Source organism: Hibiscus syriacus, unplaced genomic scaffold (assembly GCF_006381635.1).
Source record: "Hibiscus syriacus cultivar Baekdansim isolate YM2019G1 unplaced genomic scaffold, ASM638163v2 tig00111745_pilon, whole genome shotgun sequence".
In the NCBI taxonomy this organism is placed as follows: domain Eukaryota; kingdom Viridiplantae; phylum Streptophyta; class Magnoliopsida; order Malvales; family Malvaceae; genus Hibiscus; species Hibiscus syriacus.
The window spans coordinates 1,089,084-1,107,832 of NW_024063168.1; the positions used below are offsets into that span (position 1 = coordinate 1,089,084).

An 18,749-nucleotide genomic window follows, 5' to 3' on the forward strand; every position below is an offset into this window, starting at 1 on the left:
CCGTTTGGACCGGAGGTGATAGACGTGATAAAGAAACACAACTGGGAAAAGTTTGCTTGCAATCCCAAAGCCGTAGCACCGAAGATGGTACGGGAATTCTACGCCCATCTCGAGGACCCGTCTATCCACACAGTTTATGTTCAAGGAAAGCTCATTTGATTTTCCCCCTTTGCACTCAACCGATACTTTAAGTTGGGAAAAGTGGAAGAGCAGCACAAGTGATTTATGGATGAGGCCAATCAAGAAATGTACGAAGGCGTACTACATGATTTATGCTTTGGGTGGGCCAAGTTCGAAGGGAATGCCCTAACGAGGAAAAGAGTAGATCGTCGAGCACTAAAACCGCAAGTGAAGTTGTGGAACCACTTTCTCAAAGGCAAGCTGATGCCAACATTCCTCAACACCACTGTCCTCGTGAAGAGACTGATGCTCTTGCACTCGATCATATACGGGAGGAAGATCGACGTTGGAGAACTTATTTTCGAGTAGATCCATGAATGTGCCAAGAGGAACCGGGATAACCTTCTGTTTCCCAACTTGATAACCACATTATGTACGAAGAAGAAGGTTCTTGAGAAGCCCTTTGAGGATTTTATTAAACCCAAGAAGGGTATTACCAAGAAAAATGTCCCCGAGTTAATGAGTTTCAATGATGACGACCCATAGGAAGGTTTGGAGCGAGGAGAAAAATCGGTTGCCACAGCTAGAATGGTTGCTATGGTCACGTACACTCGAGAAACGCATGAAAAGATCGGACGCCTAGAGGACCACATGGAAATTTACTTTGAGTATGTCAAGGCTAGGGACATGCAACTCAACGCCTTCTTCAAGGAGTTGCTTCCGAACAAAAACACCAGATTGCCGACCTTCCTCAGTGTCATCCTCAAATACAATGCGGGCGGCAACACATTCCATGCCTCGACATCGCATGCCCCTCCAGAAGTTCCCCCAGAAGTACCCATTGACGTGCCACCACTAGCAACTCAAGTACCACCCGTACCAGAGGAAGGCCAAGGCGACACAGAAGAATTCCTCAGCTCCTTCTCCTTTTCAACCTCTGGACGCAGTAATGATACTTCACCCCACTTCTTCACCGATGAAGATTTTACTCCAGCACCGCCGCAACCTACGCAGCATCCCATTCCGTCCCCTGTCAGTCAAGCTACACCAGTCCCAACAGTAGTTCCTAGCCCAGTACCAGTTCTAGTACAACCAACTACTACTGCCGAGCAGTCAACTCCAACACGAGCCTCATCCAGCAAGAAGCGCTACAAGAGAACCGCATGCCGTATACTTCAGCCATGTCCCTCACTAGCAGTAGTAGACTCGGGATCCGAGAGTCCCTCTCCTCCCAAACGAGGGTGTCCAACCAAGCCACCCCATCACAGTGAGTTTCTATTTTACTTTTAGTTTTTCTTTTTCGCATCTGCATATAGATTCATGTAGTTTTAATTTAATGCATTGAGGATAATGCATCCCTCAAGTTTGGGGGAGGTATTGTACCATATTCTACCATATTTTGTTAGAAAGTAGTTGATGATAATTGGTTGAAAATTTTGATTGTCATGACATAAGCAGGTTAAGGTTATTGTTAGGAATGAATTAGGGATGCCCAATGATGAATGCATAATTTGATTGCCTAAGCCAGAATTATTGTTAAGACTGTCTAAAGAAGAGAACCAACCTTAGGCCTAATTCTTTGAAGTTCATAAGCATGATTGTAGGCTGTCATTGTTTCTGGTAATATGTAAAATTTTTGGAAAAGAACATTCTGCTTGTGGAGACTTCAAAAATATTTTAATGGTGAAGTAAAAACTCTCTAGTGTTTGAAAACTTGAAAAATAATAAGGGACACTCCTCTGTGCAAAGGCATAGACATAAAAACTCCATAAGAAATTAAGATTAGACACGACATATGAGTGAATGAAAGTAGTCATGGGATGACTCTGCCCGACTAGCTTGGGGGTGGAAGGTATGCTCCCTTTCACCTAGAGAGTGGATCGGTAGTTGTGATGAGCTGACTCCCCTGCCTGAAAAAAATTGATAAATAACTAGGAGTATAAACTAAGCCTGACAAATAATTTGTTGCCTTGACAAACAAGAAGTGCTTACTTAAGTTATCTAATTACCTTTATGCAAAGACTGGTACAATCACACACACACTATAGCAAAGAATCCTGATTAGGGAAGGGACTTGACTTACATGACTATCAAACATGTTGAGGCCAAACAATTTTTGTTGAGGGCTGAAATTTCAAACCATATGATTTCCTTAACTCTGCTTTGCCATGACAATTTTGATTTTCTTCTAGCTATTGTACACTGCTTGAGGAAAAGCAATAGCTTAAGTTTGGGGGTGTGATAACTCCGTAAAAAGACTTAATTTCTAGTCTTTCCACATAAGTTATTGCTCTTCTAAACAAAGTATGCATAGCATTTTAGTTGCATATAGGTTACATTAGCTTGTGGTGGATGAATTTTGCTTAGGAAAGATTTATTTGGTTTGACTGATGATGCTGAGGAGAAAGGGTTGTTTGGATTGTGTTTGTGCAGGAAACTTACAGGGGAAGAACATTTCAGTCATGACAACATAAATTTGCAAAGGCCAACGGAACATATAAGAACGTGAGGAGCATATTTATCTCGTCGAGGCAAGATTTATCTGAGGAAGTATGAAGCAGGTGTGACGAAACCGCCTATGTCACAAGCCAGCTAGATGACCTACTTCACGTGCAAGCAAGCCTTAGTTATTCTGACAGCCGTATTTCCTTTTTAAGTCTGGACATTTATTTGACAACGGTTATTTAAGGAAACACCTAAAAGCATGCAAAGCCCTAGGAGATTTTTCCTTATAAATAATCAGTCGTAGCCTCCAAAGAAAGAAGACAAGGAAGAGGAGAGAAGAACTTTACCCAAGGCGTGAGCAAGCAACTGCAGTGCTTCTTCACCGTCTACCCATCGACCTTCCTTGGTGTCCTGCATAACCAGACGTTAGTAGAGCAGTGATCAGGCCTCGAGAGAGCGTGATCACCAAGGCAGACATAGTGCTGATTAGAATCATCGCGACAAAGCCCCTGGTTTTGAGAGTCATTCTTCTTTTGTTTAACTCTTTATCTATTTGGGGTTGTACTAAATGTTAAATTTTGGATGATCTTTGATAGCACCATGAATGTATTACTTGGTGTTAAACTTTGTGTTGCCTGAACAATAATTTTATGTTTTATGAATGATGAATTATGTTTTGTTTATGACTGTTTTGCTTGTTGTTTAAATATTTTGCCTTAACATTGTAAGATCATCGAGAGATCGCCTGAGGTTTTGGTAAAACATGTCTTGGCATTGTAAGAGCATCGAGAGATAACCTTTTGTCCAGATAGTGATTCTTATATTCGAGAGAATTAAGATAGATCAACGTAAGCAATAGAATGAATCCGGGATGGTGAAGTTCTAACTTGTCTACCTTAGAGATAAGGAGTAGTTTCAATCGACTAAAAGGGATAGACGCTAGATTAGGATAGACAATGCCTATAGTTTATGCTGAGAGGTATTGCTACAACAACAGATTGTAGTTAACGTTGAGGACTATTTCCATAACAACCGTCTAAGAATACCTAGTAATCATGTTGGGCAGCTTGAGCAAGTCATAATAATTCATTCTAGACTTAGAAATAATTGTTGACAATACAACGGTTTAGCATCAGTGCTCTGTGATATGTCTGATTATGTGAGGTTGTTTGCATTTGATTTAAATCAACACTTATCTTGTTTTATTTACTTTAGCATTCTGCATATTTATTTTCTCTCGACCAAACTTTCTTGCACTCATTAAATCACCTCTTTGATTTATTAGTTCTTAAGTTGACAACTTAGTAGGACTTAGTTTGTGATATTAGTTCTAGTTGTGGTGAAAATATATTTCTCGACCAATCCCTGTGGAGACGATACTCACTTACCCTATATTACTTGGATCGATTGTGTATACTTGCATAGATTTTCTTGCCTTAACATATACTTTTACAAGCGATCATGTTCTTTGAACACATCTTCTTTGATGGAAAAACATTCAATTTCAGGTTTAGGAGGTAATAATGATTCCTTGAGTGTTCTTCGGGTCATGCAACAACACAACACTTGAAAATATCAAGCCAAAAAGATAAACAAAGACAAGTTAGTATGTATCTATAATAACAAGAAAATAAAATGAGCAAAAACTAAACTTAAAATAACCAATTGCCAATCCCAAGCAACGGTGTCAAAAACTTGTTGCGTGTTGTAATGTACTATAATTGATATGAAAATTGTGCAAGTATACACGTCAAACAAGTAATAAAGTGATGAGTGGGTATCATTTCCATAGGGATTTGAGGTATATCAAGTAAAGTTTATGAACACAAGATATGGATGAAAATATTGTTGTATGAAGAGGTGTAAACAAATAAAAAATGTTGTAGCAATAGCTATAATCAAAACTAGAAATTCAAGACGAGATAAAGAAGTGTCCTCACATGTGTGGTTTCTTCACTAAAGATAAAAAGGCTAGCTCTATTGCGGATTCCTATGATTTGTTTTCATGAATGACAAGTAATATCCAATTAATACTACGTTTGGCAGAGTTTTCTAAAATGTTCCTAAACTATCTCTAGGTTGAAACTGGGAACTAAAATTCTAAAGCAATATCACTCAGCTTAAACCTAGCAGATTACTACCCCTTAAGCTCTACCCCTTTTAGTTGTTGACACTCTCTCTTTATCTCTAATGTGAGCTAGGGTTTACCTCTCAGTACAATCCTATTGTTCACTTAGATCTTAAACCTAACTCTCTCAACCATTAGGCATCAAATGGAGATTTAGGCTATCTATCGAAAGCTCTTACAAACCGACACAATAAGCACAATGAACGAAACATGTAAAAACATAATAATGCCATCACATTCATTCCAACAAAATATAGTCATCCATCAATAAATTAAAGCCAAATTAGTTAGTTCATGGTTGGGCAAAGTTCAACAAATATCTTCGATCATTACAACCTATTTTCAAAATATTGAAATAAGTAAAAAACACTAAGGAGTAGGAAACTATCAAAGTTGTCGTTAGACTTTTGTACACCACACAAGCATTGCTGCTTCTCTCAAAGGTCAACAAGACTGTGCCTTCGAATCTACCAACAATGAAAGACACGTGAAACTGAAGAAGAAGGGTGGTCACCTCCCACTTTTCCTCTCTTTCTTAGCTCACCCGAATCTCTCTTTTAAATGAAGGCGTCTTGTTCTATTTATAGTGGAGGTGCCTAAGGTTTTGTGCCCTTCATTATTTGGGTGCCCTAGGGAAAATATTCCCTACATTTGGGGCACAACTATCTTATAAGTTCATGTGTGATGAGCTGTAAAATATCTTTATCTTCTTGTCTTCTAGTGAGCCTAGAAATGCTATTCGAAATGCTACAACGTAAAATATCTTTATCTTCTTGTCTTCTAGTGAGCCTAGATATGCTATTCAAAATGCTACAACAAAGTTCCATCTCCAAGTAGTCCTCCTTACTTATCCTGCACATCATCACACTAAATGAACCTTCCTCCATAGCAGCACTGAAATAAAAAATAAACAAAGTAAAGCTTGCAAACACCACCATATGCAATAAAATGATCTATATGCAACTATATGTGATTAAATGAGCTTGAGAACACACAAAAACTTAAGTAAAAAGGGCATAAAATATCGTGTTTTTACAAGGTTAAAACCATCCTGACAACGTGGGAATGCAACTCCGAGAAAGATTATTCTCCTTGGTATGATCTTTTTTGCTAACCAAACTCCCCTTAATATAATCGGATATGCTCACATGGTCATAAAAATGGGTAAAATGACCACTTAAGTCCCTCTCAATTTTAAAAATGATCAGATTTAATCCTTAAAAGGAGAAATCTTGTCCTCGTTAATTTTAAATTAAATGATTAAGGGCAATTTTTAATATTTTTTTACAAAATTTAAATAATTTTAATTGATTTAAAACAAATTTAGTCATGGACACTTGTATATTATGTTAATTAAATTTTAGTCTGACGCATAATTTACACAAATTTTAAATATTTAATTTTTTTTAAAGAATTATGAGTAAATTGACATAATGCATTAAGGTTAAGAGATAAATTTCTTATTATATTGATCAAAATAATGTAAAATTAGCAACAACAAAATTAGAGTCATGATTAAATTTTTTTAATTAGACAATATTAGTGAAATGTTGATGTTAAAAAAATTGAGGAATTGGAAATGTTGAGTTATCATTTTGGGAATTGGTGTTGTTTCTATAGTGTAAGTAAAGTCGTCGGGTGATACAGTTAACTTTGGTGAAAGTCGTCAAGTAAAGTCATGTAAGTAACTTCCTTTGTTGCTTTTTAACAAGTAAACTTGTCTTATAATATATGTCTTCGAGGAAGTCGTGCGCATGAGGCGACGACTTCCCTGTTCCATACAATTTGGTCAACCTGCAGACATATCAGTGACCGGGGCAACTACTAAGATAATTTTATTTTATTTTTAATAAAACAACCTATCATAATTTAAATAATGATGCTGAGATTAACGAGATATGAAAAATGGTGTGGCCTACTACGGCAACTACTAAGGCAATTTTATTGTAGTGTAAACAACCATATTGGTGTTGGGATTAACGAGATACGGAAAATGGTGTGGCTTAAACTGACTCCTCCCAAGGTTGAGGCCTTTGTGAAACGCAGTACACGATAGAATTCCTACAAGGGTCAAATTACCAACGAGAGGATCAAACCGAATTGATTCTATCTTGTGTTGTTTCTGCTTGGAAGAAGATGAATATGTTACGTATCTACTCTGCCATTGTTTTGTCTTGTAGAAATTCTGACAGCGTTGGTTTAATCTTTGGAACATAAACCTTCGGTTTGTATGTGGAAGGAGCCTCCTTTTGGCTCTCTAAAGTTTAATGTGGATGAGGTCGTTCGAGGGAGTTTTGGGACTATTGACATTGGGGGCATTTTAAGAGACCATGAAGAGAAGACACTTGTAATGTTTTTGAAATCTGCTGGATTGTTGGATCTTACGGGTGCAGAACTCCAAGCTGTGATGGAAGCTTGTCGTTGCTTTCTTGATTCAAAATGGATTCCTTCCTTCCGTCTCATTATTGAATCTGATAGCAACCTCGTGGTGTCATGTATTAATCTCCCTCATTCTGCCTCATCTTGCTTTAAGTCTGATATTCATATCTGTCATAAGCTTTGCCGCTGTCATTTATGGAAGGTCCTTGCTATCTCGAAAGATGCTTATGGTGATGCAGACAGTTTGGCGAAGGAAGACATTGGTCGCTCTTAGTCTATTTGGCGAATAGTTACTTAATTTTGAGTTTTGGATTGTCCTTTGAGTGTTTTGGTTCGAATCTGTTAGAAGCCATGGTATTGGTAGGCTAGTATGTTGGGGTTTGGCTAATCGTTTGCTGCAGGTTGTGATTTGCGCTTGTCAAAATCGGGTGATTTGTTGATTGTCTTACAAGTTGGCGTTGACATGCAACACTCCTTTTCCTCCATTTAAATTTAGGGAGTTTTCCTATCAATATTATATTTTTGTATGATTATTCTCAATCTAATCATAAACTTATCTTTGAAAAATAATAATAATTTAATTTCAATCAACATATTTAAATTTTTGGTTACTGTATGCACATTATAATTATTGTACGAGGTGATGGAATAATGAAAATTGAGTATGAAAATTACTATGATTAAATATATGAATGAAAAAATGGTTATGGGCTGACGATCATTAAAAAATTTGCCTAATTGTTTAAAATTAAAGAAAACAAAAACAAATTAGTGAATTTTTGTGTATATATAAAGGGTGTCATTAGATGGTTTTGGAAATGAAAATTGTGTTATGGTGAAGAAAGAAAAAATTGTATCACTTTAAGCGAGTTTAAGAAAAAAAATTAAAAGACAAAATTGGTATGCATTTACCAAAAAATCATTTTAAAGAATTCGAGAGTTGATTACTCGTGGGGAAAAATAAATATCACCACAGCGCACAAAATTGATACCTTGTTGCTTATACATTGTCGTGGCAGTGGAAACTATAAATTAGAATAGAAAATTAAATTACGATCCATTTATTGAAATATTGATTGATTTGTTTCGTATTATTTATTAGAGAACATTCCTCAGTTCGAGAAGAAATCATAGGATTTGCACATCCTCCGATGGGAAGGCTATAACATCTATTTCTCCCCTATACGAGAAATGTCCCCTCCTCAATGTTATCAAGAAAATCACCAATCTAATATAAATTGAATATTGATAAATACATAAAACAACATAACATACTTTTTTTTTAAATAACATGCATTGCCCATTGTTTAAGCTAAAATAACATAGTGAATTAATTATTATTATTTAATAAAAATAAACTCGATTTATTACAAGTTCACCTGTTATTCGAATGTCGTCTTGAATTACACTACTTATATAAAGTTGTGTTTTTTGCGCCCATTCTATGACAAGTATTCTCGAAAGTGGATTCTAGTAGAAAAATTGATAGATCATTATTATCGATTATTTAGGGCATTTTATAATTTTAAATAAAGGATATTTATTTTTTTCTCACTTTTAACACGGGTTATAAATTATCATGCAAAAAAGGTATTATATTATCAAAAAATAAATAACTCGAAATAATGTACACATGGCAACTTTTAAAGAAACAAAAAATGAAAAACATACTAAAGTTAAAATCACATAAATAAAGCATGTGACCTAGAAGCTAAAATGAGGATCAAATTGAAACAAACAGTAAATTAGAGGGGTCCACAACATATTGTCTCATATTATTTCATGTGACCACTAAGCTAGATTTGTGACTAAAATATAATCCAGGCTAAAGTTAAGGACTTCAAACATAAATAAAGCATGCCTTTTTTTGTACACAGCAACAAGTGACCAACATATAAATTTTATAAATGCTATGGCCAAATTCAAATATCAATAAATGGTAAGAACAAATAAGGCATTGACTAAAATAGCATGCGAACACATTAAAGATTCAAAATCTCTAAGAAAAAAATTTCAATTCAGTGACTAAAATGTAAATATTATAAAATTGGGACCCTCCTTGCGCAAATGGACCAAGTTCTATACACATGGCCATCTCCCCCTAAACGATGTCGTTCCAGGCGCCATATATAACTAAAAAATAAGGCCAAAAATGGCCACAAAATCCCATTTTCTTTATTTCACTCTTTTTTCCTAAAATGGGAAATCTAAACTCTCTCATAACTCTCTTTTTTCTCTCTTTTTCCTCACTAGGGAAGCTAGTCCAAAACTCCCCGACCACCGTAGATCCATAGCCATGGGGAGGGGAAAAACACCCGAAACACCATGTTTTCCTTCCTTGAACCTATGAACCCAAAAACCCCACATTCAAAACCCCCTAAACTTAAAACCAACCTATTTTTGCCCTAAGAATATCAAGAGCCATCCCCAAAGCTATAAGGTAAAGAGGTTTACCTTTGGTGGTGTGGCTTTTCTTTCTCCGTTGAAGCGATAATGACCTTGGTTGAAGAGAAAGGCAAGGCTTTTACTCTTTTTCTCTTTGTTTTCCTTTTTGTATTCGAATACCCTCCCTTTGAAACTATTGGGTTTTGTTATATATATCTCTTTTTCGATTTTTCTTGTCAAAAAGCCTTTTTTAATTCTTTTTTGTTTTCTTGCTTTGTTGCATGCTTTGAAATAGGCTAAAGGTGAAACATTTTGCCCACTGATTCGTTTGATATGGCTTCATCGAGGGCTCCTATTCCTCCTCTCGTTCTTCTTTATTGTTATGGGAAGGGATGCTCTTCAATAGAAGAGGGAATGTGGAAGGGCTCACGCGTGCCCTTGGTGACATCGAGTATAACCTAAGTGGTGTGGACAATACAGCTAAAGCTCTGTGGGGACTGAACCGAGCGTGTCGTGGTTGTAGAGATCCCAAATAGTGTGTCAGGGAGTTGAAACATTTTGCGTGCATCAAACGCTGGTTTAATCTGACAACTCATCTTCTTCGATGACTGCAATAGGCTCATTAGGGTTTTCATCCCTTATTTTGTATCTCTGATATGGATCATTGGATAGGTCCAGATCGTGTGGCCTAGATAGGTATGACGCTGGAAATAGTTCCAAACCCTAGTTATTGATACGTGTTGGCCGTTGGATATCGTACAAATCCAATAGCTGATGATGGGCGGAGCTAGACACAAATGATGAGAACTCTAATAGATTGGGTCACGCACCCAGGTCTCCAATCCTGGGCCTGAACCGTTGGGCTGCTTCAATGGGTTTGGGTTATTTGTTCTTTACATTTTGGGATGTATTGGACAATTTTGTAACATATCTGGGCCTGTCAATATGTAACTATAAATTAGTATTAATAAGTGTATGCATTTGTATTTAACAATTATATATATATATATACTTCATACTCGAACTTTTGTAAATATATACATATATCCTAACATTTTTAATAAATAATTATATATAAAAATATATATATTATAATCACTATAACTATTTCCTAAACATATATTATGATAAATGTAACTAAACCCTAAACATATATATTCAATTAGATTTAATTAGGGCACTAACAATAATAATACCATAATTGATTATAACTAATAACCATAAATGCTTGGTACGTAATAAAAAAGGCAAATTGAGATAAAAGTTAATAGAAATAAAAATAATAATAAATAAAAAGTAAAGTAAGATAACATAAAATAAAATAAAAATAAAAATCTCAGACGAAATTTAATGTCTACAACTCTTTGCCCATTGTCGTATGACGGGAATAGGACAAAGATTAAAGACCCAAATTTTATCCTGCTATGATGTTCATTGCGCATCTGGAAATTGAGTTCCTTGTCTCAGGATAAGAAATCTGAAAACGATATTGTTCATTCATGTTGAGGACGTCTGGTCATATTTTGATGATTCAACCAGTCATTTGAGGATGGTAAGTTTTTACAACATGGTTCCTTCATGTTGAGGACGACTAGTCATGTTTGAAAAATTGTAAATCTGAAGAGAACATTGATCCTTCTCGTTGAGGAAGTCTAATTGTCTATAGATAATTTGTCTTTGAAAACAACATTGCTCCTTCATGTTGAGGAGATCTAATCGCTTCGGTGTTTTACTCGACGTCAAATTTGATGATGACATGTCTTATTCATGTTGATGAGATCTAGTCATGGTTAGCAATGCTCAATTTGTTACCTTTAGTGACGAGGTAAATCTTCAAAGTCATGTTCAACAAGGCCATATGCTATGATTTCATGTTTGTCATATGGAATATGTCCTAAAGATGATCTAAATATGATTTTGATATGATGCATATGAATGTTTAGTGTAACTCTAGGCAGTTCAATCCTAGCTACTGGGACTTCATCTGCTCCTAGTGAACAAATCTCGATTGTGACATGTGAGATTTTCTCTGTTTCCATTGTCTGGACTTTGACTGTGGTTACCTTTCAACCTCCTACCAAATATTGTTCTTAATTTGGTCTCTTTGATCTAGTCAGAAGAACGGGTTATCTTGCTTGGTTGATTTTTGATGAAAGGTCAATTTTCTCTTGAGATAATTTGATTTGAATGAAATCATATCTAGTGTATCCCTGCCTGGGAAGGTAGAGTCAGGTTGAGATCGTTTTCCTTTTTAACTGATTTCTTTGATTTGAATAAACTTATTTTATATCACTCTAATCATATTGAGCTAGCGAGATGTTTCTTTCGTCTGTGCTTCCAGATGAACACCTATTTTGAGATTCGCATACTCTAAACTTCTCTCAAATTAAGGCATAATAATCTTTTACATATGATATTGTTATTAATCAAAATTTTATGTGCATGATGCTTATCTAAAGGAGTAATAAAATGTAATCAACTAATTTCATTAATGAGTGGTGAAAAATGTATGATTATTTGGAGCAAGCGTTTCTTTTAAGAAAAAGGAAAACAATACAAAAAGAATAAAGACTGAGTACACTCGATATCAAGTGCACGAGTCTTTCTATCTTCCCACCACAAGTTTCTTATAAAAGTTAACATGTGTCTCGAGGATTCAGATTGTATTGAGGATGTCTGAGTATGAGAACGTCTCCCTTAATTGTCACATTTTCGATGGAATTTGTCATTCATAATCCTACTCATGAACTTTTAATCTATCCTTTGCGGATTTACAGCTTGAATCCTCTTTTGGTTTCAAGATGCCCATTTTAGGTTTTCATATTGAACCCCTATTTCCTTTTCTATTTTTTTCTATTTTAATTTATTCTTTATTCTTTTTTCCTCAAGTGTAGTATCGTTTGATTAAATCAAAATCACAGGATTAGGTAGCTTATCTCCTTCCATTTCAGTCAAAATCAAAGCTCCTCTGGAAGAGGCATTTTTTAGAATATAAGAGCTTCCTAATTTGGCATCCACTTCCCTCGAAATTCTTTTTGGATAGGCAGTATATTTTTCAACATCAAATATCCTTCGTGAAATTCTTGGGGTATAACCTTTTTGTCATGAGCTCGCGTCATTCTTTTCTGATGCATATGGCCATGAAGATAGCTCTCAGACATTTTTGGTCAATCAAATTTAACTGATCAAACCTATTCTGAATCTAATCCGCGTCTTCCTGTTTCAGCTCCATAAACACTCTCAGAGAACGAATTTTTACCTAAATGGAAAAATTATTTTCATCCCATAAACTAGAGAGAACAGCGCTGCCCCCAGTCGATGTACGAACGAATGTGCAATAAACAAGCAGGGCAAAAGGTAATTTTTCATGCCAATCTTTATATGTTTCAGTTGTTTTGTTGATGATCTTTTTTTATATTTTTATTTGCTGCCTCCATTGCCTCATTCATCTTTAAGTGATAAGGAGCTGAGTTATGATGTTTGGTCTTGAATTTTGTGTAGACCTCCTTTATCAAGTCATTGTTCATATTCAAGGCATTATATGTGATGGTTCTCTCCAGTGTTCCCTATTTACAAATGATTTCCTTCTTTAAGAATCTGTAAATTACTCCTTTTGTGATACTGGCATACGATGGAGCTTGGACCCATTTGGTGTAATAATCAATAGAAAACAAGAAGAAACGGTGTCCAATTGAAGCTTTCAGTGAGATTTCCCCAACGACATCGATGCCCCGCATTGAAAATGACCAAGGTGCCGTCATTACATGGAGTGGTGAGGGAGGAACATGTATTTTATCCCTATGGATATGACGTTTATGACATTGTTTTGGTGAAGATGATGTAATCCCCTTCCATCATTGACCAGTAGTAGCCAAACCTCATGATTTGCTTGGCCATTGTGAAACAATTTGTGCGCATTCCAAAAATCCCTTAATGAACCTCTTCGAGTATTTTCTTAGCCTCGACTTTTTCCACACATCTCAAAAGTACTTGATCTCTTCCTCTTTATACAAAATATATTCATCGAGAAAATACCTTATAGCTAATCTTCTTAGAGTTCACTTGTTATTTTCAGTAGCTTCAGTAGGTTAAGTTTGATATTTTATGTACTAAATAACGTCATAATACCATGGGAGACCGCCATCCTCCTCTACCTTGATATTACAACAACGAGTCGGGACTTCTCCTATACTCATTCAGATGGACATCATTAGAGTGTGATCATTAACTTTGAACATTGAAGCCAACGTGGCTAAAGCATCTGTCATCTGATTTTCTTCTCGTGAAAGATAAGTAAAGGTGATCTCCTCAAACTCCTTTATCAGATCCATAACCAGATTCTTCTATTCTATCAACTTGGAATCTCTAGCCATCCACTCTGCACGAAGTTGGTAAATGACTAAAGAAAAATCCCAAAATACTTATAGATTTTGATCTTGCACTCAATTATAGCTCGGATTCCCATTATACATGCTTCATACTCAACTATATTGCTTGTACATTCAAAAGTTAGCCAGCTAGTAAAGGGAAAATGATATTTTTCAAGTGAAACCAACACTGTCCCAATTCCATGTCCTAGAGCATTTGAGGCATCATCAAAATTCATCTTTCACACTTCATCTTTTGGGGCTCCTCTTCTTCTACAGTGAATATGAACATTAAGTGCTCATTTAGAAACTTAAATTTAACTGGTTCATAGTCTTCCAATTCCCTACTTGCCAAGAAATTTGCAATGACACTACCTTTCATTATTTTTTGATTCATATAAACTATATCAAATTCAGATAATAACATTTCCACCTCGCCATTCTTCCAGTTAGAGCTGATGATTCCATCATTTATTTCAACAGATCGATCCTCGATATGAACTAGGTAGTGTAGTATAGCAAGTACAATCTCAACTTTTTTGTGATCCATACCAAGGCACAACACAACTTCTCGATCAAAGGGTATTGGGTTTCACAAATAGTGAATTTTTTACTGAGATAATAAATGGATTGTTCTCTCATCCCAGTTTCATAATATTGTGCTAGTACACACCCCATTGAATTTTCAAAGACAATTAAGTACAAAATTAGTGGCTTATTCAAGGTCGGTGGTACTAAAACTAGAACGTTTGATAAGTAATGTTTAACTCAAAACCTTATTGGCAACTATCATCCCATGTTCCAGGGTTTTGCTTTCTCAACAAGCGAAAGATTGGATCACATTTCTCGATTAACTGAGAGATGAACATGGTAATGTAATTTAACCTCCCTAGAAATCATCACACTTCCTTTCGTGTTTTAGGAGGTGGTAATTCTAGGATTGTTTTGACTTTATCAGGATCTATTTCTATCCCTTTCTCACTGACTACAAACCCCAACAATTTCCCTAAAGTGGCTCCAAAAATGCATTTAGTTTTGTTAAGTTTTAGTTGGTACTTCCTCAATCTCAAGAACAGCTTCCTTAAGACTACAACATGTTCTTCTTCGGTTTGTAATTTGGCAATCATATCATCCACGTATACCTCTATCTCTCTACGCATCATATTGTGAAACACGGTGACCATGGCTCGTTGATACGTTGCCCCTTCATTCTTTAGTCTGAAAGTATCACTTTATAACAAAATATGCCCCACATAGTAATGAATGTCATCTTTTTTATATCGTCAGGGTCTATATTAATTTGGTTGTACCCTAAGAAGCCATCCATTAAGGAGAAAAAAGTATGTCTAGTTGTATTATCCACCAAGGTATCAATGTGTGGAAGCAGGAAATTGGCTTTTGGGACTTGCTCGAATGATATCTCAGTAGTTAACACACATCTGGACCTTACCATCTTTTTTTAGAATTGGTATTATATTTTCTACCCATTAACGTATTTGGATACCTGTAGGAATCCAGCATCAAATTGTTTATTAATATTTTCCTTTATTTTTAGCAACATTTCTGGTCTCTTTCTTCGAAGCTTTTGTTGCATTGGCTTGCATTATAACTGATAACTCCATAAAAAGACTATATTTCTAGTTTTTTACTTAAGTTATTGCTCGTCTAAACAAAGTATGCACAACATATTAGTTGCATTTAGTTGCATTTACGTTATATTTATTTGTGGTGGATAAGTTTTCCTTTGGCAAGATTTATTTGGTTTGACTGATGCTGCTGAGAAGAAAGGGTATGTTTGGATTGTGTATGTGTAGGAAATTTGCTTAGAAGAACATTTCAGTTGCGACAAAGTAATTTGTAAGGGCTAATGAAATAGAGAAGTTAAAGAAAATGAGGAGCAGATTTATCTCGCCAAGGTAATGTTTATCTTGAAAGTCTGAAGCAGATATGAAGAAATCGCCTATGTCACATACCAACTGTACGACTTCCCTTACGTGCAAGCAAGCCCTCAAGATTCTGACAATAGCCAGCCGCCTTTCTTTTTTTAGCATGGACAAGACAATAACGAGTATCTAGGGAATCTTCACTTATGTGAAACCCTAGGAGATTTCCCTTTATAAATACCCACCATATCCCCTAACGAGGAAAAAACAAAGTTAGAAGAGATTTACTTGAAATATGAGCGAGCAACTGCAGTGTTTCCCCACCGTTTACCAACCGACTTTCCTTGGTATCCTCCATAACCAGACTGTAGCAGAGTGGCGTTCAGATCTCTAGAGAGGGTGACCGCTAGGGCAGATGTGGTGTTGATAATAATTGTCACGACAGAGCCCCTGGTTTTTGGAGAGGTTCTTCCTTTGTTCTTAATTTCTTTACGTATTTGGGGTTGTATTAAAATGATGATACTTGGTTGACTTTTTTATAACCCATGAACTGTCTTACTTGGTGTTAATCTTTGTTTTTCCTAAACAATTATTTTCTGCTTTATGAATGATGAATTATGATTTTGCTCATGATTGTTTTGTTCATTGTTTAAATATTTTTCCTTAACATTGTAAGAGTTTCGAGAGATTCCCTTGGGTCCAGGTGAAACATGTCTTGACATTGTAAGACCATCGAGAGATTACCCTTTGTCTAGATATTGCTTCTTAGATTTAAGAGAATTAAGATAGATCTATGTGAACAATGAAATGGATCTGGGATGGTGATGTTCTAACTTGTCTACCTTAAACATAAGGAGCAGGTTTCAATCGACTAAAAGGGATAGACAACGATTATAGTTTCCGCTGAAAGGTATTGCTACAACCATAGTCTGACAAAGTAAGGGTTGTAGTTGATGCTGAGTAGTATTGCTATAACAACCGTCTAAGAATACTTAGTAATCATGTTGGGCAGCTTAAGCATGTCATAATAATTCATTCTGCACTTACAATAATTGCTTGTCAATACAAAAGATTAACATGAGTTCTTTGTGAAAAGTCTAAATATGTGGGGTTGTTTTGAATATATTTGAATCAACGTTTGTCTTTTCTTTATTTTAATTCGATAGTTTTGCATATTTATTTTGTCTCGACCAAACTTTTCTACAATTTTATTTTACAATATTTCCTTGTTTTGCTTTATTACTAATAGTTTTCTAGTTTGACAATATTGTAGGAATTAACTTGTGACAATTAGTTCTGGTTGTGGTGAAGCTTAAAAATATTCGACCAATCCCTGAGGAGACGATAACTCACTTACCCTATATTACTTGATTCGATTGTTTATACTTGCACATAATTGCTTTCCTTAGCATATAGCTCTACAAGCGATCAAGTTTTTGGCGCCGTTCCCGGAGATTGGCAACTGACGAAATTTTTATTTTTCACCATAACAAGTTTTTCTTGTCACCTTATATTTACTTAGTTTAACGTATTTTTTTATTTTGTAGGATTTTATCATTGCATGACCCTGAGATCTGCTGGTAAACCATTGGAACCATTTGACCCTGAAATTGAATTGTCATTCAAACAAAGGTGACATGACCAACGAACTAGAGAGTATATGAACCAAATACAATTTTAAGACAACAATATGGAAGATCAAGCAGATCCTGATACATCGATTAATCTTCAATGAGAAGTTGCAAGACCACGAGCAATACGAGATCACTTGAACCCAATTCTTGATGACCTCAATCCAGGAATAGTGGTACCTAAGATACAAGCAGCCCATTTTGAGCTTAAACCGATGATGTTTAACATGCTAAATTCCATCGATCAATTTGGTGGTTCACCTAATGAGGATGCTAGACAACATATTTGTGCCTTATTTAAAGTGTGCGATTCATTCCGACAATAAGGTGTGCATGAAGAGGTGCTTAAACTTAAACTTTTTCCTTATTACCTACGCGATAGAGAAAGAGCTTGTCTCAGTGGGGTTCCTTTAGGCTCAATGGAATCTTGGGCGGATTTATGCAAAAGTTTCCTACTTCGATACAATCCACCCAATATGAATACACAGTTCGCAATGATAGTGCAAGTTTTCGCTAGGAGATGATAAATTAATGTATGAATGTTGGGATAGGTATAAAAGTTTACTTCGCAAGTGTGTAAACCACGGATTTTATGACTGGACTCAAGTAGTGATGTTTTACAACAGAGTTAATGCACCGACTCGAATGATGTTAGATGCCTCAGCAAATGGCACCTTACTTGACAAATCACCCATGGAAGCCTTTGATATCCTCGACAGGATAGCAAATAACGACTATCAATTCCCAACTACAAGGTTGGTAATCGGCAGAAAGGTATCTGGAGCATATGAAATCGAGGGTAAGTATTAGTAGCTGCTCAACATTCTTCCATAACTAATATGTTGAAAAGTTTACAACGTCCAAATGAGGTGAGAGAAGTCAAGGCAACCAGTAATGCATGCATATTTTGTCATGGCAACCATCATGAGAGTGAATGTCCAGAAAACCATGAGTCTACCAATTTTGTAGGTAATTACAACTGAAGCAACAATAACCTTACTCAAATACATACAATCCTGGCTGGAGATAACATCCAAATTTTTCATGGGGTAATCAAGAAAACAATAATAATCAAGCATTGAATTATTATAGGCCACAACAGAGTAACTTGGACCATTAACATTTTCAGAATCAACATCACCAGCTGCCTTGGCAAAACACTAAAGATACAACTTCTTCCTCTAATACCAATTACAATTCTAACTCTATGGAAGTTTCATTGTAGAAATTCATGGCCTCCACAAAAGATTTCATGGCCTCCACAAAAGATTTCATGGCTTCAACAAAGAACATGACGCACGAGCACTCATCAACAATCAAAAACCAAGGAAATTTGTTGCAAAGTCAAGCGGCTATTTTGCAAAGCCATAGCTCATCCCTAAGAGCATTGTAGAACCAAGTGGGTCAAATT

The 18,749-nt window shown here is 35.9% G+C and overlaps 1 protein-coding gene across 1 annotated transcript; it reads left to right on the forward strand.

The window, feature by feature from the left end:
* Window positions 1-652: 652 nt before the first annotated feature.
* Window positions 653-1,410, forward strand: LOC120169063 (actin cytoskeleton-regulatory complex protein PAN1-like). Its single transcript, XM_039177284.1, has 2 exons — window positions 653-711; window positions 876-1,410. The coding sequence occupies exons 1-2, from the start codon at window positions 653-655 to the stop codon at window positions 1,408-1,410; spliced, it is 594 nt and encodes a 197-aa protein (XP_039033215.1).
* Window positions 1,411-18,749: the final 17,339 nt, after the last annotated feature.

Excerpts from the sequence above, each read along its gene's own strand:
- LOC120169063 (XM_039177284.1), top strand. The coding sequence starts at position 653 with ATGACGACCCATAGGAAGGTTTGGAGCGAGGAGAAAAATCGGTTGCCA. Across the intron at positions 712-875 it reads CGGTTGCCACAGCTAGAATG|TGTCATCCTCAAATACAATG; the intron begins GTTGCTATGGTC and ends GACCTTCCTCAG.